Genomic DNA, 19217 nt, shown 5'->3' with positions numbered 1-19217 from the left:
GTGTCTGGACACTTAGGTTTAGTGCCACTAACCAGCCTTAACATACACTATGTGATCAAAAGTATCCGGACACCTGACTGAAAATGATTTACAAGTTCGTGGCGCCCTCCATTGGTAATGCTGGAATTCAATATGGTGTTGGCCCACCCTTAGCCTTGATGACAGCTTCCACTTTCTCAGGCATACGTTCAATCAGATGCTGGGAGGTTCCTTGGGGAATGGCAGCCCATTCTTCCCAGAGTGCTGCACTGAGGAGAGGTATTGATGTCGGTTGGTGAGGCCTGGCACGAAGTCGGCATTTCTAAACCTCCCAAAGTGGTTCTATAGGATTTAGGTCGGGACTCTGTGCAGGCCAATCCATTACAGGGATGTTATGGTCATGTAATCACTCCGCAACAGGCCATGCCTTATGAACAGGTGCTCGATCGTGTCGAAAGATGCAATTGCCGTCCCCAAATTGCTCTTCAGCAGTGGGAAGCAAGAAGGTGCTTCAAACATCAATGTAGTAGACCTTTGCTGTGATAATGCCATGCAAAACAAGGGGTGCAAGCCCCCTCCATGAAAAACACGACCACACCATAACACGACTGCCTCTGAATTTTACTGTTGGCACTGCACTCGCTGGCAGTAGACGTTCACTGGGCATTCGCCATACCTACATCCTGCTGTCATATCGCCACATTGTGTACCGTGATTCATCACTCCACACAACGTTTTTCCACTGGTCAATTGTCCAATGTTTACACTCTTTACACCAAACAAGGCATCGTTTGGCATTTCCCGGTGTGATGTGTGGCTTATGAGCTGCCGCTCGACCATGAAATCCAAGTTTTCTCACCTCCCGCCTAACTGTCATAGTATTTGCAGTAGATCCTGATGCAGTTTGGAATTCCTTTGTCATGGTCTGAATAGATGTCTGCCTATTACACATTACTACTCTCTTTAACTGTTGGCCATCACAGTCAGTCAGTAGATGAGGTCAGCCTGTACGATTTTGTGCTGTACATGTCCCTTCATGTTTTCACTTCACTATCACATCGGAAACTGTGGACCTAGGAATGCTTAGGAGTGTGGTAATCTCAGGTACAGACGTATGACACAAGTGAAATCCAATCACCTGACCACATTCGAAATCCATAAGTTCCGCAGAGTGCCTCATTCTGCTCCCTCACGATCTCTAATGACTACTGAGGTTGCTGATACGGTTTACCTGGCAGTAGGTGGCAGCACAATGCACCTAATAAGAAAAAAGTATGTTTTGTGGATGTCCAGATACTTGGGATCACATAGTGTACCAGAATTTCTTTGGGTTTTGTGAGATTCTTTCAACAAAATTTTACTCAGTCATTGAAGGCTTTACTTTATCCATTTGACAGCCAAAGACATTTCCTTCTACATATCTCCCTATCTATATCCCTATGTTTTCTTTTGCACCTCTAGTACAGTAGTCATTTCTTTAGAAGTTTCTTTACATAGACTGTTTCCAATAAATGGTCTCTCCTGTCAAAAGCTATTCTTGTAGGTTCGTATGTGATTGGTCAGTTATTTTTCTAAACTTGAGTCATAGTTCTTCTACAGTCTGCTGCCCAGAGTTACATATTTCAATTTACTGATGAAATGACATACTGCCTCTTTGTCAAATTCAGTGAACATGTAAATCTTTGTGCTTGTTTTAGTTGTTTTTTGTACTTTGGTAATCATTGTTGCTACAACCTCCTCTTTTTTATATCAGTTCCAGCAATGAAATTTCTGAATAAGTCAGCTCTGTTTGGAGTCATTAGGTCTGTTTCCTTCGTGAACAGGCTTCTGTATTACCTGTTGTAGATAGTTCTCAGAGAAGGTATTTACATTGTTTTACAGGATGTCTTGTCATACCAACCACTAACAGAACTATAATTGTCCTAGTCAAGTGCTGGGTTATTAAAGCCTCCTGCAATAATAATAATAGGATCAGGGAACAGATGTACTAGTGAGGTTAATTTTTCTCAAAAGTTTTTGGTTACAAATCAGTTATAAATTTATGCACACTTTTGATACTGAGTCTGTGCCCACACAATTTCACATGTAGTATCAGTTGTTTCATCAAAGCCTGCACAAACAGGAACTACCCTCTAAACCTAGTCTGCAAACATTTCTGTCACACCATACCGATCATGCCCCTAATCATAAAACCACCCCAATGAACCAGCTGCAAAAGCACACCCCTTCCTCCCACTCTTTACCCTATATCACCCAGGACTGGAACACCTAAACCACACCCTTCCTAAAAAATTATAAATATCCTACTCACAAACCTTTGCATCTCTCTAAAAGCAGTATTCCACCACCTGACCAACCTATGAAATATCCTGATCCACCCTTACGCCTGTCCTGTACACCCATCTAGCTCATTATACGCCAGTCACGTCACAGGCATATCTTACCCTTTCAGATGTAGGGCTACGTGTAAAAGCAGCCATGTTGTATACCAGCTCAGCTCTGATTGTTGCACAATCTTATATGTGAGTCATCTTGGGCCCGCCTGAATACATACCTGCCATCAGCATCAAACTGTGGTCAAGGAAGGCCAAAAGCAGTGTTAACCATTCAGTGGCAGGACTTGGGTCTGAGCACCACATGCTTAATTACAATGTTTGTTTTGCAACAAGTGCCATGTAATCCTCCCTCCCCTCCCCACTCCCTCCATGTATACCAGCTTGTTATGGAGATATGAAACAATGGAAGCTTCGGGTTGCAATATCAACAATATTAAAAAAGGATGGATTGCTACCCACTGCAAAGATGACAGGTTGAATTTCAGACAGGCACAATGAAAAGACTTACACATTTAGTTCTTTGCCAAAGCCTTCTTCAGAAAAGAACACACACACACACACACACACACACACACACACACACACACACACATTTACACAAGCAAGCACACCATCTCTAGCAGCTCGGACCAGAGATGGTGTACACATGTGCTTGAGGCTGGCTTGCTTGCTTGCTTTCTGTCTTGCTTGCATGCGCGCGCGGTGTGTGTGTTTGTGTGTGTGTGTGTGTGTGTGTGTGTGTTTTTGTGTTTGTTTGTTTTCATTTCTGAAGAAGACTTTGGCAAAAGCTAAATCTGTGACAGTCTTTCCTCTGCACCTGTCTGCAGTTCAATGTGTCACCATTACAGTGAGTAGAATCTGCCCCCATATCGGAACGTCCTTCAATCTCACAGTGTTCCTGGCCGCAGTCTCTGTTAACCTGTGACATGCCCATCTCCAACAGTGTTTCCATGCCCTTGTATTTCATTCTCATCTGCACTGCGGCTTTCTTCCTCTGTTCTGTCTGTCCCCCCCTCTGTTATGTCTGTTCCCCCCCCCTCTGTTATGTCTGTTCCCCCCCCTCTGTTCTGTCTGTCCCCCCCTCCTGTCTGTCCCCCCCCTCCTCCTCTGTTCTGTCTGTCCCCCCCTCCTCCTCTGTTCTGTCTGTCCCCCCCTCTTCCTCTGTTCTGTCTGTCCCCCCCTCCTCCTCTGTTCTGTCTGTCCCCCCCTCCTCCTCTGTTCTGTCTGTCCCCCCCTCCTCCTCTGTTCTGTCTGTCGCCCCTCCTCCTCTGTTCTGTCTGTCCCCCCTCCCTCCTCCTCTGTTCTGTCTGTCCCCCCTCCCTCCTCCTCTGTTCTGTCTGTCCCCCCTCCCTCCTCCTCTGTTCTGTCTGTCCCTCCCCCCCTCCTACATTCTGTCTGCCCCCTTCCTACATCTGTCTACCCCCCACCCCTCCTATGTTCCGTCTGCCCCCCCTCCATTCTGTGTCTCTCTCTCTCCATCCCCTGCCCCCTCTGTTTCGTTTCCGCCCTCCATCCTGTCTCCCTCCCTACACACACACACACACACACACACACACACACACACACACACACACACACACAGTGTCTTTCTTTCTTTCTCTTTGTAAGTGTGGGTGTAGGTGTGTGTTTTTACTCATTTGCGATGTATAAATTAGCTAAAACAATGCATTTGTTGTCTGATGTATAACTATTATGAATGAGAATATATAGGTTTGTAAATTTTATGAGTTCAAATTGAGAGCAGTAGGAGGCTTTTAGTCTACTGTATTAAAATACTGGGTGTTCTTTGTATTTAACCGGTATAGAACATGTATTCTTACACTTTCAGGTATTTGAAGCAAGTGTCGTGCCAATGTTGGAGATTCTACCAGATGAGAACCTGATCCTTGTTGTCCTTACTTTGGCAACATTTATACTGTTGCATTTTGCGTGGAGACGCTCTAGATCAAGCTTAGCAATACCTCTTGCACCAGTCGATGGCACTGGTGTGGCATGTGCTGCTTGCCGTCGAAGGGTTCCTTTGGGTGCCAGACATTGCAAGTACTGCCGTGTTTGTTCTGTTGGCAGGATTCACCACTGCATATGGTCAGTACTATTAGAATGTGAAGCAAAGTTTAAATTATAGTATTTCAAAAGAAAAGTTTCTTTAAGCATATTGGTTCAGAATGGATCTTGTTTATTCTTCAGTAGCTAAAGAGCATAGATTTTTGTATTTATGAGTCTGGCGGCTCATAGTTCCTATAGTATAAAGTAACAATTTTGAATCTAAATCTGAATTTTGTAGCTTATTAATTTTTCTATTAATGTGAATGTTAATACATTTCTTGTTGGATTATTGCTACACATCAAACACTTCTATAACAGCTTTGAACCAACTGAGTGCTTTCATCAAGTTTAATAACCTTCTGCTTATTATATTTAAATGTTATAACATGAAATAAAGCTGATGTTTCAACCAATTTGATCAAGGCTTCTTGTGGATGAGTAATGGTGTGGGGTCTTGCCCACTTGTCTCGTATAGGGTGCCTAAAGGATACCGCATTCTCGGAATGCTATACAACAATTCAAACAAATATCATTAATAGTTTTTATTACAAATAAGAAGATTGATAATACTGAACTTGGGATATACAGTGGCGCCGCAAGCGATGGGCAGCATGCAAACAGTAATGTTCTTCACTGTAGACAATGTTCATGCAAGTTTGACACACAGTTTGTGGATCACTAATAACGGCTATCATAGTGTTCTCTGCTAGGCCTGTCCATATACTGTCCCAATACTGAGCAGCCGAGGCTGGCAGGAGCAGCCCTTATATTCGCCTCTTGTAGAGGCCACTCCTGTCGTGGTGCGGTCTTAATCAGCACACCATTGGCCAACATCATTTCACCGCCTTCTCTTCTCTTGCATTCATCATCTTCATTCCGGCACTTGTGGTTATGCCAGAACAAAGGGTATCTGAGGCCCTTAGGTATTGTGGACTTCAGGTCGTACATTGCTGTATAGTGAAATGGTTAACTTATTAAAATTGTATTTCAGGCTGAAAGGAAAGCTGTACCTCCATCCCCATAATTGTCCAATAGATTTTATATGGACACATTGGGCCTGTAACTGCTCATGTGCATTAAACAGAATTTACTGGGGTTTGTTTTTCACATATGTGCAGTCACAATCAGACTGCACTGATAGCTTTTTCATTTTTTTGTAATTGAGGACAGCCTGTACACAAAGTGGGGAAGTTTGATTTGTAAAACTTAAGTAACTGTTAAATGTCGGTAATGTGTTGACATACTGATCATCTGATAAATGTGGCATACATTATTAGAGGTATTAACTGTGTTCACATATCATATTTAAAAAATAGTGTGGCTTTGGTAGTTAATTTGTTGCTTCATCGGGGTTGCAACAGGTTCTGGAAATCAAGGAATATCAGGGAATTTCAAACATGTCAAGGAAATATTGGGGACCTTTGAAGAAAACATTGGAAAAAGCTTGTTTTGCGTCAGTAGATGAAATGGTTTGTTTACTGAGGTATTATACATTGTTGCTGACTGGGTGCAGCTGAGCATGTGCGTGACTTGCCTACTCCCTCATTACTACTGCTTTTCCCCTTCCTACCACTCCCCTCAGCTTACAATCAGTGCTGCTGTCACTTCTTACTGCTAGCCTAGCAGCTGCCGATGAGAGGCTGGGAGGTGTTTGGAATGGTTTGTTTGGGTTTGATTCCCAGAGACTGTAGATACAGTGGCTGGAGATGGCAGTCATGTGCGCACAAGTTTTGTGTGTGTGTGGGCACGCGCGCATGCGTGCACCCGCATGCGCGCACCCGCACCCACGTGCGTGCATGCTTGTGCGCTCTCATTTTCTAACGAAGGCTGTGGCTATGGAAATTTAGTTGTGAGAGTGTGATTGTCTTTTCTACATGCCTGTCTGTGGCTCAGCGACAATCTTTATGGTGAGTTGCTGCCTATTCTCATCATTATTGATTCTCAGAGTATTCACCCAATTTATCTGTTGCATGGATTGATCACCATGGCCTCATTTCATCAATATGCTGTCTGTGACTCGTGAATAGCTGACCACACAAGTGGATTTTCACAATGAGCCAAAACTACAGGCAATTTCTGCAGGTATCTCTAATGCATCTGGCCTGCCAATCTGAAGCTCTTCTGTTCCCACTAATGTGCAGGCCTTGCCCGTCGGATCTAGTCTCACCGATCTGCCCGCAGGCCAGGTCTGTTTGTGCATGGTGTAATGGAGCGGATTTTCATGGTTTATCCATGGACCCAGGACTGTGGTGCTCCTCAGCAGGCCAGAGGCCATGGGTGATGGATTTCATGAATTGTGACAGTCTCACCGCAAGTACATTGCACAGTGTGGCATTTTATAGAAATTTTATTTGTTCTAGTATATTTTCGCACTTCAAAAGTAGTTTACGTATTAGAAAGTGTGGACAGTAAGAAGACGAAAATTGTCAGTCGTTGTCAGCTTCTGTACTATGTACTCATATATTTCTGGAAAGAAAAATTGTACAATACTCACTTCTGGTATCTAATAATTCTTTCTCGTTGATGGATTATTGGGTGCTCATTTGTGTACTTCATCCACTTTCATCTTCTTCTGATAGTCCTTCTGTAAAACTCTCAAGAATCTTTCCAGGTTGTTGCTCTAAGTTGCTGCCTTCATTATTCCATTCTTTACTACTGTGACTAATCTTGGCAGCTAAATTGAGTCAGATTTCTGCTGTGCCTGCATTTATTTCTTCCTTGAATCATGGCACTTTTCATTATGCAGCACTACATTTCTGGCCACAGTATTTTTTACTTTCAGCTACCATAACCTTAACCATTTTGGTACAGCTTGGTACAATTGTCTGAGCACAATTTATCTCAGTGTCTCTGTCAGTGCTTTGTTGTATGGCACATAAACATTACAAGGCTTCCTTCAACTCATCGTGGACACCAGTTGAACTATCACCATTAAGTGTGTTGGAGTCTCCAGGCATTTCTTTGACCTTCAGTCACTCCTGACCTGACAGTTGTTCCTATGAACCAACATCTCATATTGTTCCAATCACACATTCAGTCCCATCAAGTGCCACTTCAGATCTTTCCCTTCTCTCAGGGGTATCCTTATTCCTATGAGTAACAAATCCTTCTGTTACAAGGATGGTTTGATAAGTCTGGTAAAGCTCCGAGAAAGAATGGAACATTTTTGGTACACCTTCATGGTTGGTAAGCTTGGTTATTCGAAGGATGATGTAAAGAATTTCACATTGTACAGTGTACAGTTTATTGTTGACGGCAATCTGATTTGGTCTGTGATTGAAAAGGGAGAAACAGTTTTTTGTACTGTTATCAAACATTTTCATTTGGAGGGTTGGATTACCACACAGATTCAAGCAGAATTGGATGAAGTTCATGTGGGCTTTGCACCATAATTGAGAACAATTTGTGTTTGGGTTAATGAATTTAAATGTGGTTGGACAAGCACTGTAGGTGAAGCATGCTCTGGCCATCCAGTTGAGGTCATCAAAAAGGAAAGCACTGGCAAAATGCATGATATGGTAATGCAAGAATGTCGAATAAAAAAAATTGAGGTTGTGGAGACTGAAGGTATCTCAACACGCTGAGTGCATAATCTCCATCATGGAGAAGTGACTGTAAAGAAGCTGTGTGTGATGGGTGCCGTGATTGCTGGCAGTCGACCTAAAGCACATCCAGCAAAACATTTCAACACAATGTCTGTGATGTTTAGTTGCAATCTACAAGACTTTTTGCATTGATTTGTGACTGTTGATGAAACTTGTGTCTATCATCACACAACATTGTCAAAATGACAGTCAGAACAATGGACAAAGCTGAGTTAAAGTGCACCGAAGAAGGCAAAGACAGTTTTGTCAGCCAGTAAAATGATGACCACAGTTCTTTGGGATGCCCAATGAGTAATCCTCATGGATTACTTGGAAAAAGGCAGAATCATAATGGGACACTATTATGCTTTGTTGTTGGACTGTTGAAACTTTCACCAAGATAATGGGCCATCCTACACATCAGCGAAAACAATGCCGAAAGTGCATGGATTGGTATTTGAATTGGTTCCTCATCCACCCTATTCAACAGACGTAGCCCCCCCCCCCCCCCCCAAGTCACTTCTTCCTGTTCCCTAACTTGGAATTTTGGCTTACTGGGAAGACATTTTCATAAATTGAGGAAGTGATACCGTATTTACTCAAATCTAAGCCGCACTTAATCCGATGAGACCGATGACCTCGCTGTCTGGTCTCCTTCCCCAAACAACCAACCAGTCTAGGAAGGGCAGTTGTAATTGTTCTGTCATTGGTTGTAGCTTGACATGCAGTAATTCTCCTCCAGAAACAAAGTTGTTTTCCTTTCCAAGTAAAAAAGCAACACACAACTAGACAGAAAGCTTGGACCACAGCACTGAATAAGAGAATACATCTGGTGGTAATCATTAGTCCCTTGCTAAACGTTTCCACATTTTTAGTCATCTTTTCATCAGTGGTGTGCTCACAAGAGAACCCGACAGCTGAGGCTTTGTATCAGAATTGCTCGTGACACCAAAATTATCTTGGATGGAGGTTGCTACAGATGATACTATTACAAGGTGCAAATGAAGAAAAGGGAGGAACAGCAGGAAAGAAAAACCTTCAGGGAACTACAATGTTGTATTGCTTTATGAATCTAAAACATCCCAAGCAAGTACCTTGACAGTGTGTAGCAATATAACTACTTTTAATGATGTAAACATAAGCTTTTGTAATTTAAAAGGTAACTGGGAGGCAGAAGCTCAAACATTTTGATGCTATTTCGCAGAATTGAATCAGTACCTTCTACATTCTGTGAGCACTATAGTAGCATCCACCTGATTAAAAATATTATTCCATTTTACCCTTTTACAAAATACTTCAGTTACTTATAAACATCTGAATATTTGTTGACTTAAATATAAATCAAATTTGAACTATGTCAAAAGGATAGATTGGTTCGAGTTGCAGACAGGCACAATAAAAAGACAGCTAAAAACTTAAGCTTTTGGACGCAAAGGTTCTCCTTCCAAGCTGGTGTGAGTGCGCGCGCACACACACACACACACACACACACACACACACACACACACACACACACACTCCAATGCCCCTACATGCTGCTGGCTGGATGCACAGTGCTGCATTTCAGCAGGTGGACTAGGGTGTGGTGTGGGTTATGTCTGGTAGGATGGGTAGAGGGGTGGGGGGAGGGGGAGGTGGGAACCAGGGAGAGGGATTGGGAGTTAGTGGCTAGCGGCTTGACGGGGTGCAACCAGTTTGCAGCTAGGAACAAGGGAGGGAGGTAGGGGCAGCAGGAGCATGGGCAAGGCATTTGATGTATGGGTGTTGGAGCTGGTGGTGAGTGGTGTGCACTGAACATGGGATGTAAGTTTGGGAGGGGGTGACAGGACAGAGGAAGGGGAAATTGTAAGGTGGGAGGGGGCATTGTTGGGTCTGGAGACTGAGGCCAAGAGGATTACAGGAGCGAAATATGTGTTGCAAGGATTGTTCTCATTTGTGTAGTTCAGAGAAGCTGGTGGTGGAGGGAAGGATCCAAACAACCCAGGTTCTGAAGCATTGCACATGTTGTGCTCAGCTGCATATTGTGCCAATGTGTGGTCAACTTCATTCTTGGCATCAGTTTTGCGGTGGCCAATCATCATGCTGGACGGCTGACTGGCAATCATATCAACATAAAAATCTGTGCAGTGTTTTCAGCAGAGTTGATATGACATGGCTGCTTTCACAGATGGCCCGGCCTCTGATGGGGTAGGATAAGCCTGTGACAGGACTGAAGTAGGAAGTGCTCGTTTCGTGGATTGGACAAGTTTTGCACCTTGGTCTTCGACAGGGATTTTACCCATGTTGTAAGGGGTGGTGTAGGGGTGGACTAGGATGTTGTGTAGGCTGGATGGGTGATGGAACACCACATTAGGAGGGATCAGAAGGACCTTGACTAGAACATACTCAGGGGTAGTGCGTGTCTGTGAAGGCTTTGGTTTTCGCGTTGTTATTCCATTCTTTACTTTCATTGTATTAATTTGAATTGTATTTTGTAGGTATGTTTAGCACTGTAACAATAAAAGCAATCTGCAAGGATAAAAAGTTGCTTTCTGCGTACAAATCTTACTGGATCTTGCAGTTGCTTAGGTCACAAACTTGTGGAACACCACTATATTAAGAGAAGTACTCAACAGAAAGAAAACATACTTAACAATGAGTACAAATCAGGTTACTGGAGTAAACGAGAAATGCGTGTATGTTAATTTTAATAATCCAATAAATTCATCCACTTAGCATCACATAAATTGCTATGTTCCTCAGTATAGTACACCACTCTGATACACATGTATTATGCTTATAATATGCACTTAACGTGAGCCATCAGAATTGTGTCCTGTTCATACCCGTACTGATACTGGAAAGACTGATGACAGAAAACTAAAAACTCAGACATTTAGACAAATTATGCACGAAATTCAATCTGTGATGTAATATGAAAAGGTTCTAGCAGTTTTTGTGCTGAAAAACATTAATTACCAATTAAAATGTAGTAATATTCAATAAAAATAGTAAATTATGTTTTAGATATTACACTGTATTACAGCCTTCTTAGCCTGGGATATAATTCCTCTTCTTCAATTTGTCTTCTCGGACTGTATTATTTGACACTTTAGCATATCATTTACATACTAGGTTACACATGTTCCAGGTGTAACTGCAGCACAGTAATATGATGCCTGTATTTGTCTCACACTTCATCCTCCTTTTTCACATATTGCATGTAATTTTTTGAAATAGTCCTGTGGTTCCCTACACCATATACGGCAGTCAGCTTTTCTGTCTTATAACCTGTAGATAACATTTATTATTATTATTATTATTATTATTATTATTATTATTATTATTAAGGTTAAAGTGAAGAGCTTAGCTCTTTTTAAAAACAGTATGGGTGGACACAAACTGGACTGAAAAATATGAGATTTGTATAGACCAGTATTGTAAGAGTTACCTCATGGAATATTCAATATTGTACTTTCATTTTGAAGAACTGATGCAGAGATCCTCACCTACCCATCCATATTTATGGTACCTGCAATTGCCTAAGACAAATGCTGAGCTGCTCCCTTTGAAAAGTATACAATCAGTTTCCATCTACATGCTTGGAATTGTTGACAAGACATTACAAACCTAACCTTTCTTCCTCTCCTCCTTTTCAGGTTAGACTGCTGTATTGGAGAATACAACAGGCATGCCTTTATAACAGCACTGGTATTAGGTACTGGAGCTCTCATTTATGGCTCTATCCTCATTCTCACATCAGTGTGCCGACCTTTCTTCTGGTTGGACTTTATATTGCTGCCATATGACTGCAGTGATGTTTATCATGACCTTGAGTAAGTAAAAACTGTATCCAAACTGTGATATTTTTGATTGCGTAGAAATGGTTAGTTTCAGCATGTGTGTGTGTGTGTGTGTGTGTGTGTGTGTGTGTGTGTGTGTGTGTGTGTGTCTTATTAATTAAATAGTTGTGCGGATGATGCATACTTCGGTCAACTGTGTAGTATGCATCCTGAGTTTCTAAGCACCGCTTTTCATCATTGCCCTTACGGAAGCTTTGAGAACTGTAGTGGTCTGAAGGAAGTCTTTGTGCCTCTCAATACACCCTCATCAGTCAAAGAAAACCTTTAGGCATTATTATAGCACAAACATTGAAGTACAGTGTGTTGGAATAACAACAGTTTGAGCAGCACACGGATTATTTTTTCTGGTGGAATGCAACAATCACTGATTTGACGTATCAGTTTGAAAATAGTCACATTGTGAAGAAACAGCTCTAGGTTCAAACAGTTGTGCACTAATACAGTATACAGATTATTTCTCATTAACACAAACAATCCCATTTTTGTTCGAACAGATTTTGGGATTGCAGCTGGTTGTCATAAATTTCACTCCACCATATTTCGACTGGACACCTGTCAGTCATCTTCAGATGAGCCATCAAAGACTGACAAATACATTCTCCGCTCCACCTTATATACCGTATTTACTCGAATCCAAGCCGCACTTTTTTTCCGGTTTTTGTAATCCAAAAAACCGCCTGCGGCTTAGAATCGAGTGCAAAGTAAGCGGAAGTTCTGAAATATGTTGGTAGGTGCCGCCACAACTAACTTCTGCCGTTGAATATATGTAGCGCTACACAGGCATGCTTTACAGGCACAAAGATAAATACTGGCGCCAAAACCTCTGCGTCAGTAAATAAATTAAAAAAAAAAAGGTGGGAGACGAGCTTTTTTTTCCGCCCCGAATTTCAACCACTGCATTTTCATACATTATCCAACGAAATAAATACAAATTCCGTATTGTTCATCTTCGAAAGTAGCAGCTTTTCAATGTACTACGAAAATCGGACTGGCAAGACCGTTTGCGATGTTAATCAGTATGGCCAATTCTACGTTCTGATTTTTTTTCTACCTGTGAGAAGAGATGGTTGCTAATGGGAACTTTTGTGAATTCTGAATCACATGCAGTATTCTCTTCACCATAAGAATAATACGAATATAAACATTTTGCCATGTATTCTTTCGTGTTTGCTGCTATCTCATTTAAATCCTGTCTGCCTAATAAACTACGAAACTAGAGTGAGACAACACAAACGCGGAAGTATACACATATGTCATGTTCATATTCGTATTATTCTTATGCCTGATAGTGATACAGTCAGAAATGAAGCACGGCAATTGACTAGATTTTTAAATCTAAGACGACTCTAATTTCTGTGCAGAAAATAATGTACTAAAGAGGCGTCTGCAAAGATTTTCAAACGGAGAAAAATTTTCGATAAACTCTCGTTCAGAACATCTTCTATCATACGCAGTTTATTATTTGGTTCTTGTTGATCATTATCAAAGAAAGCAGCAGTGTAAATAACAACAAATAGCAGTCTCTTGCCATTGTTTCGCTACTGAGACAATTACTCTCTCTCTCTCTCTTTTTTTTTTTTTAATTGTAAGCGGCGGTAGCACGCACAAAAGCAAACCATGCCGCGAGCGGTGACAGGTCGTGAACATTCATTATCGGAATGCGACAAACAATGCATGACACAGTACAGTAATGCATTTTCAGCTTAGAGTGACGAAAACACCTATAACAAAGAGAACGGCAATTATCAGATCAAAGAAAAATAAGCAATCAATTCAAACCAGACGAAGCACGTGAAAAACGAAGGGTACCCGCATAAATAAGGACGGAGCGCCTGACGCATAGCAATGGCTACCTGGTGAAGCTTAACTGCTAAGCTTACGGCTCGAACCAAATTACTGTAGCTGTATCGTCATTCATTCGACCTGAATTCTGTCTCATATTACAATGGACCAACTTTGTTTCGATTTGGAGGTGCGGCCTAAAACTTTTCTCTCCCCTTGAATTTCGAGTCTCAAATTTCAGCTGCGGCTTAGATTCGGGAAATTATTTTTTCCTTTATTTCGAGTCTCATTTTTCAGGTGCGGCTTAGATTCGAGTGCGGCTTAGATTCGAGTTAATACGGTAGCATGCTGATAGTGTTACTGGACTTGCGTCAGAGTCACAGTGACAGAAAAACCACACTGTCTGGCAGGAGCACCCACTCTGAAGGTACTGCAAGGATCAGCTGTCTTTGGCATTGCCGCTTGCTCCAGTCATCGGAGTAGTCTGGCGTCTTTGTCTGGAGCAAATCTCGGAGATGACTGGATTCTTTGCATTATCCAGTTGGTAGCCACTGTCACGCTTCATTAGATTTTCCGTGATGTGTATTTCAATGGATCTTTTATAGTGGAGTCCCAAAAAGGTGTTGCTGTGGCCAAAATTAATGTTTTGTCACACTCCTGTGAATGTCTATTGGAGATACAGTATTATGCAACTACAGACTTGCTGGGTTGCAGAAGGCGGGTGCAACGTTTATGTTCTGTGCGATGTTCTTCCACTGTGCATGTTGTTTGTCCTGTATAGGCCATGCCACACAGACAAGGTACTTGGTAAATTCCTGCCTTACGTGACAACAAATTATCCTTCACTGATCCCAGCAAGTCTAAAATCTTTCATGGCAGGCAGAAAATCACTTTCACTTGAAACTTGCTAAGGATTCTTTATATTTTGAAGGAAATATTTCCAACGAAGGGAAGAAAAGCTATCGGCTTTGCTGGTGCATTCTCCTCTTTATCCACTTCCTGGTTCTTGGTTTTAGCTGAGAATGCCCTGTTAATTTGCCGTTTCTGGTATCCATTGTCTCTGAACGCTGTCCTCAAGTGTGCAAGCTCTTCAGGTAAGCTACCTGCATCCGACACTGTATTGACCCTGTGTACAAGGGTTTTAAGCCTGCTCGTGGTTTGGGATGGTTGATGGCAACTTGAAGAGTGCAAGTACAAACCAGTGTGAGTGAGCTTATGCATAAACAGGATCTCCCAGACAGCCTTCACTCTTCCGTCTAACCAAAACATCCAGGAATGGAAGACAACCATCTTTCTCTAATTCTGTAGTAAATGTAATGTTCTCATGAATGGAGTTAAGATGATGTAAAAACTCCATTAACTTACGTTCTCTGTGGGACCACACTATGAAAGTATCATCCACATATCTCCAAACAACAGTTGGCTTAAGAACTGCTGATCCAAATGATCATTTCTGAAAATACTCCACAAAAAAGTTAGCCACCAGGGGAGGCAAGGAGATGTCCATGCTGATGTCGTTAGTCTGTTTGAAATATTCTTAGTTAAACATGAAATAGGCCGAGGAAAGAGCGTGTTGAAACAAAGCAGTGATGTCTGACTGAAACTTTTTACCAATTAGTGCCAAGGAATCAGCAAGAGGAACCTTTGTAAAAAGAGATACTACATCAAAACTCACTATAAGATCCAAACTACTTAAGTGGAGAGCCCCCAGCTGTTGATAAAATCGGCAGAGTTCCATGTATGATGTGGACATTTACCAATGAATAGTCATAGCAAGGAATCAAGATGTTTTGGCTAAACCATATATGAGAGCATCAATATTTCTCACTACAGGCCGTAAAGGAAGACCTTCGTGCACTTTAGGAAGACGATAAAGTCTTTGTGGTAAGCTGCCATATGGTCTTAACTGCCAGATGGTGTCTGGAGGTAACATGGAAGCATTCAGGAGTGTACCGTATTTACTCGAATCTAAGCCGCACCTGAAATTTGAGACTCGAAATTCAAGGTGAGAGAAAAGTTTTAGGCTGCACCTCCAAATTGAAACAAAGTTGGTCCATTGTAATATGAGACACAATTTAGGTGGAATGAATGACGATACAGCTACAGTAGTTTGGTTCGAGTTGTAAGCTTAGCAGTTAAGCTTTACCAGGTAGCCATTGCTATGCGTCAGGCGCTCCGTCTGTATTTATTCGGGTACCCTTCCTTTTTCACGTGCTTCGTCAAGTTTGAATTGATTGCTTATTTTGCTTTGATCTGATAAGTGCCGTTCTCTTTGTTATAGGTGTTTACGTCACTCTAAGATGAAGATGCATTACTGTACTGTGTCGTGCATTGTTTGTCGCGTTCTGATAATGAGTGTTAACGACATGTCGCCTCTCGCGGCATGGCTTGCTTTTGTGCACGCCACCGCCGCTTTCAATTAAAAAGGAAAAAAGAGAGAGGGAATGTCTCATTAGCGAAACAATGGCAAGAGAGTGCTATTTGTTGTTACTTACACTGCTGCTTTCTTTGATAATGATCAACAAGAACCAAATAATAAACTGTGTATGATAGAAGATGTTCTGAACGAGAGTTTAGCGAAAATTTTTCTCCGTTTGAAAATCTTTGTAGATGCCTCTGTAGTACATTACATTCTGCACAGAAATTAGAGTCATCTTAGATTTAAAAATCTAATCAACTGCCGTGCTTCAATTCTGACTGTATCACTATTAGGCATAAGAATAATACGAATATAAACATGACACGATACATATATTCTTCCGCATTTGCTGTTGTCTCACTCTAGTTTCGTAGTTTATTAGGCAGACAGGATTTAAATGAGATAGCAGCAAACATGAAAGAATACATGGCAAAATGTTTATATTCCTATTATTCTTATGGTGAAGAGAATACTGCAAGTGATTCACAGTTCATAAGAGTTCCTATTAGCAACCATCTCTTCTCACAGGTAGGAAAAAATTCAGAATATTGAGAAACATCCCAAACAGTCTTGCCAGTCGGATTTTCATAGTACATTGAAATGCTGCTACATTCGAAAATGAACAATACGGAATTTGTGTTTACTTCGTTGGATAATGTATGAAAATGCTGTGGTCGAAACTTGGGGCAGAGAAAAAAAGCTCGTCTTCCACCTTTTTTTAAATTTGTTTACTGATGCAGAGGTTTTTGCGCCAGTTTTTATCCTTGTGCCTGCAAAGCATGCCTGTGTAGCGCTACATATATTCGACGGCAGAAGTTAGTTGTGGCGGCATCTACCAACATTTTTCAGAACTTCCGCTTACTTTGCACTCGATTCTAAGCCGCAGGCGGTTTTTTGGATTACAAAAACCCGAAAAAAAGTGCGGCTTAGGTTCGAGTAAATACGGTATATGTCTTCCATTGAATACATGTTGTAGGGTTGTGATCAGTCTTCCTGTACATAATATCACTAAGTAGGCCATACATCTCCAAATACAAACTATGAGGTAACAGCACCACTATTATCCGGATCCTCTCAGAGATTTCATAGTGCAGCCCTTTCTTCAGAGGTTATATTACTGCACTGAGGAGGAGCTTTCAAAAGAGCACAGCAAGTTTCTCTTCTTGTTTCTTCAGCAGCGTCCATAGGAAGACATCATACAGCTTCTTCAATGTCACTCATGAAACTTATCAGAGGTAGTGAACTAGGTGTAGATGCAAAATTGAGTCCTTTGGACAAAGCAGATATTGTCCAAATTCTTCTCCGTGAAATTAATAACAGAACGCCGTGCAGTTATTCCCTAGAAAGAAGTGCTGCAGTCGTCAGATTATGTTGAACAGTTCTTCTGAAATGCCGTCCAACCTCTGTCTCATATAACAGATTCTCTCCTTAACAGTAGTATGACTGGTCTTCTCTGTTATCTTCCATTCAGAGGCAGTCTTAATAAAATGTGTCACTCTGGCAAATTTTGGTATTATGTCATGGTTCTGACATTTCATTGTAAAAACTTAAAAGTTTTGCTCTCTTACCACTCAGCTTGTCGAAACTTCTCACAAGTGAGGCCACCTCCTCCCCATAAAGGCGTTTGATGTGAAATTTAAAATTTTCCCTGTGATTTGTATGTTCGAAGAGATTTTGGGATTGCAGCCGATCATTGTAAACTTCACTCCACATAAGTAGTTTGGATCTTTTAGCGAGTTTTGATGTAGTATCTCTTTTTGCAAAGGTATCTCATGCTTATTCCTTGGCACTAATTGGAAAACAGTTTGTCGAACATCACTGCTTTCTTTCGGCATGCTCTTTTGTCAACCTATTTTATGTTGAACCAAGAATATTTGGAACAGGCTGACAGCATCACCATGGGCAGCCCCTTGTCTCCCCTGGTGGCTAACCTGTTTATGGGGAATTTTGAGGAAAGAGCACTTGAATCAGTGGTTGTTAAACCAATTGTTTTTTTGGAGGTACATGGGTGATATTTTCTTAGTGTGACCCCATGGAGAAGATAAGTTAATGGAGTTTTTTCATCATCTTAACTCCATTCATGAGAACATTCAGTTTACTATTGAATTAGAGAAAGATGGTTGTCTCCCATTCCTGGGTGTTTTGGTGAGACAGAGGACTGACAGCTGTCTGGGACATTCTGTTTACTGTAAGCCCATTCATACAGATTTGTACTTGCACTCTTTAAGTTGCCATCACCCATTCCAAACTATGAGCATGCTTAAACCCTTGTACACAGGGCCCATACAGTGCCAGATGCAATTAGTTTACCTAAAGAGCTTGCACATTTAAGGACAGTGTTCAGAAACAATGGATACTCGACGTGGCAAATTAACAGGGCTTTATCAGCTAAAACCAATAACTGGGAATTGGATAAAGATTATAATGTTCTAGAAAAATCTGTAGCTGAATCCATTAAAATACACATTGCGGAAAATTGAATGAACCATGACACCAGCTACCAACTGGATAATGCATGTAATCCTGTCATCTCCAAGATATGCTCCAGACAAAGATGCCAGAATACTCTGATGACTTCGGCAAGCGGTAATGCCAAAGGCAGTTGATCATTGCAGTTCCACCAGTGAGAGCACTGCCGCCAGACAGTGTGGTTCTTCTGTCACTGTGCCTCAGACATACGTGCAGCAATACTACCAGCGTGTTATACATGTTATACAAGGCGGAGCAGAGAACGTCTTTGTCAGTCTTCAATGGCTCATCAGAAGATGACTGGCAGGTGTCCAGTTGAAATATCGTATAGTGAAGTTTACAATGACCAACTGCAATCCCAAAATCTCTTTGAACATTTAATTCACTGGGAACATTTTAAATTTCACTATCCCATTTCATTTGTGTCAGATAATTATTTCTCTAATGCATTGAAATGCATCTTGACATTCTGAAATAATGTAAGGAACATTGTTCTGTCTCTAACACTGTTTACCTATTATATTGATGTAATATTTGATCAGGTGTTGCTTTTGGTTTCTTATGCCTCTTTCTTGTAGTTAAGTGGTATTTCATAGCTTTTGAACATTTGTATAAGTAAAACTATTGTGCCCGACTGAGAATCTTAACTTGGACACTGTACTTCGCAGGCAGTATGCTAAGGATTGCATTACATGTACACTCTTAAAATGCTGACTCAGCACTTCAACTAAACATTTGTTTCTCTCCTCCATACCTTTTT

The 19217-nt window shown here is 41.4% G+C and overlaps 1 protein-coding gene across 1 annotated transcript in view; it reads left to right on the top strand.

Moving 5' to 3' along the window:
* Window positions 1-19217, top strand: part of LOC126194802 (palmitoyltransferase ZDHHC23-B) — a 66773-nt gene that overhangs the window by 41139 nt on the left and 6417 nt on the right. The window contains exons 3-4 of the mRNA XM_049933113.1: window positions 4144-4400; window positions 11584-11760. Of these exons, the coding sequence (XP_049789070.1) occupies window positions 4144-4400; window positions 11584-11760 (434 nt within the window). The remainder of the gene's footprint in view (window positions 1-4143; window positions 4401-11583; window positions 11761-19217) is intronic.

The sequence above is a fragment of the Schistocerca nitens genome, chromosome 7 (genome assembly GCF_023898315.1).
Source record: "Schistocerca nitens isolate TAMUIC-IGC-003100 chromosome 7, iqSchNite1.1, whole genome shotgun sequence".
In the NCBI taxonomy this organism is placed as follows: Eukaryota; Metazoa; Arthropoda; class Insecta; order Orthoptera; family Acrididae; genus Schistocerca; species Schistocerca nitens.
Note: the sequence above shows the minus strand (reverse complement) of the source record. Positions and strands in the feature narration are given on the sequence as shown.